This window comes from Acanthisitta chloris, unplaced genomic scaffold (genome assembly GCF_000695815.1).
Source record: "Acanthisitta chloris isolate BGI_N310 unplaced genomic scaffold, ASM69581v1 scaffold25867, whole genome shotgun sequence".
Lineage (NCBI taxonomy): Eukaryota > Metazoa > Chordata > Aves > Passeriformes > Acanthisittidae > Acanthisitta > Acanthisitta chloris.
Window position 1 is genome coordinate 47991 of NW_008683551.1, and position 10994 is coordinate 58984.

The 10994-nt window shown below is 36.1% G+C and overlaps 1 protein-coding gene across 2 annotated transcripts in view; it reads left to right on the forward strand.

Annotated features, from left to right (window-relative positions):
* WWP1 (WW domain containing E3 ubiquitin protein ligase 1) overlaps positions 1 to 10994 on the forward strand; it is a 37204-nt gene extending 26210 nt beyond the window's left edge. For both annotated transcript variants that reach the window (XM_009078992.1, XM_009078991.1), the window contains exons 16-23: positions 1193 to 1352; positions 3982 to 4115; positions 4211 to 4351; positions 6133 to 6253; positions 7445 to 7549; positions 9005 to 9101; positions 9427 to 9499; positions 10641 to 10994. In XM_009078992.1, coding sequence (XP_009077240.1) covers positions 1193 to 1352; positions 3982 to 4115; positions 4211 to 4351; positions 6133 to 6253; positions 7445 to 7549; positions 9005 to 9101; positions 9427 to 9499; positions 10641 to 10740 — 931 coding nt within the window. In that variant the 3' untranslated portion in view covers positions 10741 to 10994. The remainder of the gene's footprint in view (positions 1 to 1192; positions 1353 to 3981; positions 4116 to 4210; positions 4352 to 6132; positions 6254 to 7444; positions 7550 to 9004; positions 9102 to 9426; positions 9500 to 10640) is intronic.

Below are 10994 nucleotides of genomic sequence, written 5' to 3' on the forward strand. Positions count from 1 at the left end.
GACTTTGTTCTAATTAAAATGCCTATTAAATTTGATGCTTCTGTGGAGAGTTAATATAACTGTATCAGTATAAAAATTGCATAGAATTCTGTACTACATTCTCATGCTTATTAGAAGATACAGAACCCTCTTAGGGTTATCACATCCTGGCTGCCTTTCTCTGTTTACTCTTTCTGCTTGGCCCTTGGGTTGGAAGTGTATCATAGCGAATCATGATCTGTGACTTGAGTTCCATAGAACTGCTAGGAGAAACATGCCAGCAAACCTCTCATTTCTATTCCCTTACCTCGAGTAAATACAGGGATAGAAAAGATGCCTTTTAAATGTAACAGCTGAAAGGCAGTCAGAATGGAATTCAGTCCCTGCAGTTATTATAGGATAGACTTTTAGCTTTTTTCACGGGTTTTCCCTAAGCATGGCTGTTTGGTTCCAAGCATTTAGGGCCTGATGCAAAAGCTCCTGAGGATATATGACTGCTGAGGTCTGATCATATGCAAATACTATAAAGCAACAAATCCTGTAAAAATCACCTATCCGAACACTGAAATACCAGATTCTGTTGTTATTTCAGATCAGCTAACTTGGAAACTTAAAGTGGTGAATAAAATGTATTTGTTTGACCTCAACAAAAAGATATTTTCACATTGTTGTATCCTGTAGGTAATTTGTTAAACCACAGTAACTCAGTGTGTGTTCTGCTGTCAGACTGGGAAAGCAAATAAGGTGTGCTCAGGTTTGGGTTTATTTGTTTTGTTTTGTTTTATCTAAGTTGTTTATAATAAACGTAGAATAATCTGTGATTTTTTTTGAATAAAGGTTTGAGTTGTAGGCAGTAAAGGAGGTATGAGGAGAACTGCTGTATATTGGTTAAGCAAGGGCTCTGTAATTAAAAACCTTACTAATAGGCAGCTAAAACTTGTTCTATGAGGGTGTGTTGAAGGTGATAATCTTAACTATCATTTCTAATATTTGGAAACCATGGCTTTCTAACATTATTGGTTTTAATAATGAATTTTTTATATTAAAGATGTATGTAATACCAGATATGATTCTGTGATTCTAATACAACACTGTTTATATTATTTTTCAAAGTTTGCATATATTTTGACCATTTTGCTAGTTACCTAAGGGGAGTGGTGATAAACATCTGTATTTGATGGTTTTTATGTGTATACGTGTTTTTTTTCCTTAGAGAATGGTTTTTCTTGCTTTCCCATGAAGTACTGAATCCTATGTACTGCCTATTTGAATATGCTGGCAAGAGCAACTATTGCCTGCAGATAAATCCAGCATCAACAATCAATCCTGACCATCTTTCATATTTCTGTTTCATTGGGCGCTTTATTGCCATGGTAGGTTAGATTTTTAAGGTTTTATATTTGCTGTAGCTGTACATTTATTCCTGAACAGTATTTGTTTTTACAGTTATTAAAGGTAATATTAATCTCATAGAAATGAAAGATTAAGACATAGAAGGTTATTGAACCAAACTATTCCCTGAGAGTTAAGTCTCTTACACACTCATGTTTCCTGGGGGAGTGATGAAAGTTAATATAACATTCAATGTAATATTTTATTTTTATCAATTGGGTGTGTGTACTTATGCAAACTGCTGCTTGATTGAGTGTCTGAACACTGATGCTCGGAAAAATGTGACTAGTATTTTGTGAAAAAGGCTCCTCAGTTAGACTTGGTACACCTTACTGTGTTTGAAACATTAGTTAGAATGTTTTGCAGAGTACACTGAGCCTTAATTTAAACACACATGGATGCAAAAGTCAGATACTGAGGAGAGCAGAAGCTGTCAGGGAGCTGATTCTCTGCCATCTGATTTTTCTTAAACTAAAAGCTGACAAGGCATGTTATATCATTTCTTCTGGTATTAGAGTTGGTTCTCTATAGTGACTCCTGTTCTGTCACATTTCTTTCCTTCCATGTAGTGATAGAGCCATCTTTCCACATAATCATTGTGATGTCTGCAGGTAGTACTCAGCCACATCCCTGAACACAGCGAATAGTGAAACCAAAGAGAGTAGATAAAAGCTCATTTTCATATTGAAGAGTCTGTTGTCTTCTGTTATGCAGGCTTTTTGTATGAAATTAGAATAAATAAAAGCAAAGTGGAACATAAATGAAAAAATACTTTCAGACCTAAAACAGGTTAGGTTTGGGGAGTTTCTTGGTTCTGTTTTCCTTATAGATGCTTCTTGAGAAACAAATTTGTTCAGTTTTGATAGTAGCATCTCTGATTTCAAGGATTTTATGGCTGAGTTCATCATTTCTGTGCTGTCATGAAAATTTATCTCATTGAGTTAATGCTTTCAACAGGCTATCAGCTTTTCCCTTTCTTTTAGAACCCTCAACAAGTTACAGTGCCATTTAGCAGGAAGATGTGATAAAGCCAGTTACGTGCTAGAGCCAAATTTTATCTCTTTCGATTGGTTATTTTTAATCTTGCTCATAAGATAAATCCATATTTGAAATGTTAACTTTAGGAAAACTGGTTCATAACAGTGCAGATCATAGTAGAGAACTTTAATTAATGGTATTAAAATACAGACTTTTATTTCTTGAAATATTTCTGTGTCCCTATTTTGAATTCTGTAAGTGGGGGGACAGAGAGACCTGTGTAATGGTGCCTAATGTGGTCCAATGCAAGGTCTGTGTATATTTATCGTTTATACCAGATGGTACTTTCTGCAATACTTCCTGGGATACCCTCTAGTGGCTTAAAGTAGTTCACGTAATAATGTAACCAGGAATCATTTTAAGGAGTCTAGATAGGCTTTTAAATTTCAGCCATAGTTTCTGTCCTTCTCACAGTTCTAAAATAGCTGTGACTTCTTTTGGTTTTAAGTACTGATGTAATCACAGACATTTTCGACTGAAACAGCATTAGACATAAAGAATACACATCATACACTGTAACAAAAACCTGTTAAGTTTCTATCAGCTCACTCTTCCATGAGAAGTACAGACTAGCTTAAAAATAAATAGATCAATAAACAAACAAAGAAATAAATGCCTCTGAGAGAACCTCTTTCAGCCTTCCTAAAGCAGAAGAAAATGTGTGCTAGATTAAGCCTTAGTGGGGAAAGTAGAAGGTGAGGAAAAAATATGGAGCCTAGAGGAAATGGGCTGCTAATTTGCTCTTCTGCTCATAGAATTTCAGCTGTGAGGAAAGAGAAGCAATGAATGCCATGCATGGCCTATATTTAGGATGATTTCTAAAGAGCTATTTTAGTGAAGAAAGTGTACTTGGTAAGGATGAGTTCAAAAAAGGTTTTCAGGGTTATAACTGTAAGCTCTGTAAGCTCTCAGACGCACTGAGTCGGTGTAGAGGTTAACAGTGTGTGTGTGTGTGTGTGTGTGTGTAATGGTTTGCTTTGGTACTAGAAATTAGTTTACACCCTTTGTGCATCATGTGGTGAGACAAGTGTGACTGTGTTTTGGGGCTTTTTTTCCAGTTTCATTTTTGCAGTGGAAGGGAAGTTCTGTTATTCACCTATAAAAATGTGATTTCCAAAGCTTGCTTTCACAAGCTGCAGTAGCATTCTGTAAAGGATGATTTTGCTGGATGTATGTATGTAGTAAAAAATGGCAGTGGTACTCAAGTAGGATCAAATGTTACGATCAAGTAGGATCAAGTAACAGTTGGCAATTTATGCCTATTAACATAATAAAGTGAAGAAAGGATGAAGTTCTTTATGACAAGTTTTTTTTTTGTTTTTAATAAAAGAATTTCTAAATTGTAATTACATATGTTTAGATAAATTTTATCAATTTTTTTTTTGTTTGCTTCCCATTTAAATTTAATGGAATTTAATGTAACATTTTGTTCTTTTGAAGTACCAAACTGCTACTGCTGTTCGGTGCTTTTAATTATTTGATGGAGAAAGGAAAAAAAGTGCTTTAGGTCCAGAAACACTTAAATAATTCAGTAGCTCAGTAAAAGCTCACCAGACTTTTTCTCTTCCACAGGCATTGTTTCATGGGAAATTTATTGACACTGGTTTTTCTCTGCCTTTCTACAAACGAATGCTGAGCAAAAAACTTACTATTAAGGATCTAGAATCTATTGATACTGAATTTTACAACTCCCTAATTTGGATAAGGTTTGTAGTGTATTTTTTTCTTGTGTGTCTGTGATATTTTATGGAGTTTTTTGTTCATATAGAATTCATTGCACTTTTATTTTCTTTTCATCCAGAGATAACAACATCGAAGAGTGTAACTTGGAAATGTACTTTTGTGTGGATATGGAGCTCTTAGGAAAAGTAACCTCACATGAGCTGAAATCAGGAGGTTCAAATATCTTGGTAACTGAGGAGAACAAGGAAGAATATATTGGGTACGAAGGTGTAGATGCTGAAAAGAGTGTTCTTTATTTCTCCTGTTAGTCTTTTTTGACATGTGTTTTTTGTTTTTCCTTTTCTTCCCATGTTACTATGTAATTCTTGCAACTGTTATTGAAATAGTATCTTAGTACATATTCATATCTTGATGCATATGATCTTTTGGTACAAAAAGAGACCATACAGAAAGAAGATGACCTGTTGTGCTAGTATATGTACAGTGAGAGAACAGGTGAAACTGAAAATGAGCAAGACTGTTTTCAGTAACTTCAGTTAAATCCAGGTGAAGGGAATACATGTATTTGACAGAAGATTCTACAATTATTCAGAACTTTGCTGTCAGTATGGAAACTGAAATTCAGAATGGTGTATAATATGGTGTGACAGAACCACAGAGTCAGTTAGGTTGGAAGGGACCACAGTGAGTCATCTGGTCCAACCTCCCTACTTGATCAGGGCCAGCCCAGAGCACATGGCTCAGGATTGCATCCAGATGGTTCTTGAATACCTCCAGTGAGGGAGAATCCATGACCTCTCTGGGCAATCTGTTCCACTTCTCAGTGACTTTCTCAGTAAAGTTCTTCCTTGTATTCAGGTGGAAGTTCCTGTGCATCAGTTTTTGCCCATTATCTCTTGTTTTATTGGTTTCCACAAGTGGGCCCACATTATCCTTTGTTTTCATTTTGGTATTTATATATTTAAAAAAGCCTTTTTTGTTATCCTTGATATCCTTGACCAGATTCAGTTGTAGGTTGGCCTTGGCCTTTTTCATCTCATATCCACCTGTTCTGGCCACCTCTTTATATTTTCTCCAAGTGGCCTGACCCCGTTTCCACCTCCTATGCATGTCTTGCTTATGTTGCAGTAATGACAGGAGTCCTTGGTTCATCCCCAGAGCTTTCATGTGCCCTTAGCTGAATTTCTTCTCATTGGGATGAATTGTTCTTGAACTGGGTATTTTTTCAGTCTTTTCTGTTGCTCTTCTTATTTCCTAATTTTCTAACCGCCATTCTTTTTCTAAACCTCAAAAGCAGATGTACACAGATCCTTTTCTGTGATACAGCACATAAAGCTTCCACTTAAATTAGCAGCCTTTAGTTTCTCAGAGAAATAGTTTCTATAGTATGTATGTATATTTATTGTCTTTTTTTAATTATTTTTTCAGAAGTGGCTTGATTGTTTTAGTTGAAACTTTGAAAATTACCTCTCCCTCTAATTCTTAGTGTAAATCAGAAGCTCAGAACAGAAAATTGCTTCTGTTTGTTAAAATTGGAAATAGTCTTGTGCTGGAAGTATTGGGCAACCATAGTTATAAATACTATAGGCAACAGTATTTTTAACCATTCTCTGCCTACAGGGTGTTTTTTAATAAGAGAATGTTTTAAAATCGGTGGAAATTTTTCTTTTCTACCATTAAATCACTAAGATTATGCACTTCTTAAACTAAAGCAAATTTTGCCATAACAAAGTCATAATGCCCAAGTAGCATTCTTTTCATGAAAAGGCTGATAAATTAGTGAAAGGTTAATATTTTTTTTAAAAAACTGGAATGGTAATCTAAGTACATCATTTTACTTTTACTGTTGTCTGAGTTTGGAGATTTATGATACTATCAGGATGGTAGGTTCCTTAGAGTCAATGGGATCGTATGGTGGAAGAAGTAAGATTGGAGGGAGCATTACCTCATGGGAACACAGATACTATCATAACTGTTTGAATTTCTTCATATTGTGTGCTAACTGATTCTTAATTTACCTTTGGTTTTGTTCTATCCCAGGCTAATGGCAGAGTGGAGATTTTCTCGGGGAGTTAGAGAACAAACCAAAGCTTTTCTTGATGGTTTTAATGAAGTTGTTCCTCTACAGTGGTTACACTACTTTGATGAAAAGGAGCTGGAGGTGAGGTTTTCTGTTCAACATTGTTGTTCAATATTACCTTTTGCACAGGTAATACATAGGGAATGATTAAATGGATAGGTCATCTTGAATCTCTCATCTGTGCATGCTGCATTTGATAGCTTCTGGAGCATGGGGAATTTAATAGGAGCAGTGGGATTAAATCATGATGAAAAGCCATTATCTATTGAACCAGTGTTTTGTGGTGTTCAGCAGTTGGGAATTTTAGTTTCTGTCCTCAGCATTAAAATGTGTTTTGAAAGTTTCTGGGAAAGGATCAGAATATGAGGGCACTGATGGATCTGTTAGTTACTGAAAAGTTTTCCCTTGTGGTAGATGGGTAGAATCACTCTGTAACAGGTGGCAAAAGGTTGATTCTGGTGTATAGTGATCGCTTAGTTTCACATACGTGGTCTGAGATAGGTTCTAGGATTTTTACGTTTAAGGACAGAAAGTTGGAGCAACCCACAAGGTTTGAAACTGAATTTTGCAGATCCTCAGTGTGTAACCCCAGGGCTGATAACAGGAATCACTTGCATGCACAGTATTTACTTAACAACCAGTCTGCCTTGTGTTCACTCCTGTGAGTTGAAGCAGAGACAAAAGGCTCTGTAGTGCTATGCTCATTTGTTTCTGTGACACCTGTGTATAATGAGCAGTTTTCTGAAAGCTTCTTAAGTTAAATGGGAGTTTTTCCTGAGAAGGAACTTTGATCAATCTTATTTAGTTTTTAGTTTGTAGGAGGCTGTGCCTTTAGAACTTTCAGCTTTCATTGCCTCTTGTAATGAATCCTTTGCAGACTTATACTTTGAAGTGTGTTTTATCTTTATTAGTAGTAGCAGTAGCAGCAATGTAATAATCATCATCTTGGAATATGAGGCAAAGTTTTAATGGGAAGGGTAATATCCTCTTTAATATAATAACTCCTCTTACGGGAAAGGTAATATCTTTTATTATTTAATTATTAATCAGAAGTTTCTGGTATTCAGGCTTTCAGACCACTTAAATAGATAAAATTTTGGAGGAGTTCTGTAAACTTAGGATAAAGAAAAATTGAACTGTAGAGCAAAATGAAAAAAATCCCAGCCTTTTTTTTTTGAGCAAGCACGTTCATTTTTGTTACCATATCTCATACACGATAGAAAATGCTCTTAATTTATGTGTGTAATGTGAAGTAATCATTCTCTCTTCCAGGTTATGCTCTGTGGTATGCAAGAAGTTGATTTAGCAGACTGGCAGAGGAACACTGTTTATCGTCATTACACAAGGAATAGCAAGCAGATCATATGGTTCTGGCAGGTGTGTTGATCAGTAAAATTTCTGACTTCCTTAGGTTTTGTTTTGTTCTATAATACAAATGACATGTCAGAGAAGGAAAGGATTACTGGTCTTTAGGGATCATACTCGATGGTGAGAAATCTCAGATAGATACCTGTGTTACATTTGGATGCTGGGTCATGAATATTTTTACTGCATCTTGATTATATGGGGGTTTTTTTTATTCTTAGCAGTGATCTACCTTCTGAATGTTCTTATATGTTGTCCACCTGTACACCTTCATCTTCCAGTACCTGAAGGGAGCCTACAGAAAAGACAGAGAGGGATCTCTTACAAGAGCATGTAGTGACAGGACAAGGGAGAATGGCTTCAAACTAAAAGAGGGTAGGTTTAGATTAGATATTAGGAGGAAGTTCTTTACTGTGAGGGTGGTGAGGCACTGAATAGGCTGCCCAGAGAAGTTGTGGATGCCCCATCCTTGGGAGTGTTCAAGGCCAGGTTGGATGAAGCTCTGAGCAACCTGGGCCTAGTGGAAGATGTCCCTGCCCATGGCAGGGAGGTTGGAACTAGATCTTTATAGTCCTTTTCATCCCAAACTCTTCTATGATTCAGTTATCTAAAATGCCACATATTTATTTATGATTATTGTTGTATTGACTCTGTCAGTCTAGCTCTTCTTAATGAAGTTCGGTAGGATCAAGCCCTCCAAAATGCTTTGCATGCTCACAGTTTCTATGAATTTTCCTAAAGAGAAGTCAGTGCCAGGCAGGTCCTGTTTTGTGATAAATCACCATTTTAGAGATGCTTTTGACTAAGTTTCTCTAGAAAAATGATGCAAATCAATTATTTCCTAGTTTATTTATATTGTAAGATCTGATAATATAACTTTTAAAGAAGCTTGGTACTGAGGGAATCTTAATCAGAAGACCAGGTAACTTGGGTATAGTTTCAACATTTATCTGCAGATTTTTCTGAGTCAAAATTTTTGGTGTATCAGTGCCCCCTCTCTTACTGCAATGTTCTGTCTCCCCTCTCTTCCTCTTCCTTTCCCAGTGAATTCCCTTACAGAGTGATGCAGCTGTTACAGATGGGTTTTCTTTCACTGAGACTGCCACGTGCATGGAATACTTCAGTCTTGCAACACGCAGAGCCTGTGGCTAGGCTAGTGCTGTGTTTAGCCAAAATGGCAATAGTCTTCATATAAAGCACTGGCATGATGTATACCTTAGTGTAGAATAACACAGATAAAGATTCTTATGTGCCTGTTGCCTTCACGTTGTAACAGTCAACAGTGTATATATTCTGAAATCACTCTTCTCCCTTTGTCCAATTTTGCTGAGATTAAGAAAGTTAAACTGTTACCAAGGTGGTGTATTTTTAAATGTAATTGTACTTATTCAGTCATATCGTAGGGTTTTTATTTTTCTCCAGCTGTGTCAAAGATTTTTATTAAGTAATTTGAATTTCTGTGCCTAGTTTGTAAAAGAAACCGACAACGAGGTTCGCATGCGACTTCTGCAGTTTGTCACTGGCACTTGCAGATTACCCCTGGGTGGATTTGCTGAACTTATGGGTAAGTAAAAGGTGACCAAAACTGTTGTTATGCTGTAACTGTTTCATTTGCAAATGAACCATGCTGCAAATGTACAGATAACAGGAATTTCATGTCCATCAACTTGGATCTAGAAGGGCTTTTTATATCAGAAATCCCATGAATATATATATTAACTATTTGGAAAATGCTTCATTTCTTTGAGAATCATGTTTGTATTCACATAACAATGAGTAGCACCTAATGAGCTCTGTTTGCTGTGTCTGAGTTGTGTCTTATGTCAAATTTATATCATGTGTGCTAATTAAAAGGTACAGATGACACTTTTTAAAATCTTCTTCTCTAGGAAGTAATGGTCCTCAGAAATTCTGCATTGAAAAAGTTGGGAAGGAAACCTGGTTACCAAGAAGTCACACTTGGTGAGTGGTTACATGGAAACTTTCTGTACCTTTAGTGGTTCTCCCTTCTGACCTTGCATTGACCAAATCAAATGAAATCTAATTTGAATCAGTTCTCTATCTCCATTTAATTGCCCTGACATGCCAGTATTGAAAACTTTTCTTGTTGGCCTATTCTTCAGTTTTGCTACTGTGCTGTACATAGTTCATCATTATCAGATCTATCAAAAGTATGACATGATCCTTCTTGCACAGAGCTGAGAGGTATCTCTCTAATTCTTTATTTTAGAGACTATTAAGTAACTGAACAAGTCATGCTAGTATTATGTCCTTAGAGTTATTACACAGTAACATTATAAAAATTAAAATATATAGCAATGAGAAGAAGTGGTATGAAAGAAATCACAGCAAACTTTCAAAACAAGGATGCTTAGCCAAGAATGCTGACACTTTTCCTGCCAGGCTTCAGACTGTTCCTGACTTGGCAGTCCTGTGCCAAACTGGTGCAGCTGGTACACAAATCAGTTTCCCATATATACTGTGTGCAAAATGGGCATACTTTCCTTTGGCAATTTGTGACAGCAATATTCATCATACTTTTAAACTACTTCAGGATATTCTCCACTTAATGTTTTCTCCACTAGGTTTTTTTTTTTAAGCGATGTTTGCAAGAGTTAAATATCTCTCTTAGTCTAAGATCATTTTGGGGAAGACATGGAATGAAACAGTTTTGGCAGAAACCTTCAAGGGCAAAGTTTAGATGGAAAAAAGCCCCCACCTATATCCAGGCATGTGTAGGAAGGAGAAAAATTCAGCTCGTTCATGCTGTGGTTGGGAGATGGATCAAACCAGGATTATATTAAACTTCATGGTGATAACTTACCTTTTCTGAGTATTATAGTTCTCTGTATCTTGGGTTGGTTTTAGTCTTCAGAGGATCTGGGTTATATCTCATGTTATAACAGTCTTTTTGTTTCTTAACGTATTCCTCTCAATCTTTGTCTCCTTTTTTACTGCTTGTAGAAATGTCAGGGCTAATTGTTATTTCTTTGTCTAATTGTTAGATCAAAACATTTATGACTTCTGCTATAGCAGTAAGTTCTGTAGAGTTCTACATGGGAAGCAGATAAAATTAACAAAATTTTGGTTTTTTCCTATTCAGTTTTAATCGTTTGGATTTGCCACCATATAAAAGCTATGAACAACTAAAAGAGAAGTTGCTCTTTGCCATTGAAGAAACGGAGGGATTTGGTCAAGAGTAGAAGTGGCTTCTAGTCAAAAAGGATATCTTGCATAGATAAAGGCCCAGCCAACTAAAATTGCACACTTAATTGTATATAAGCTTTTTGTTCTGTACAGTGATCTTTCTGGAACTCTAAAAGTCTAATTGTTCTCTGTTCTTCCACAAATATATGCAAAACAGTTCAGCCTTTTCTACTTTTATTTATTGCCCTTCCAAAAGACCAGAAAAACCCCATAAATTTTGAAAGCAGACAAGAGACTTATTTAAAATATA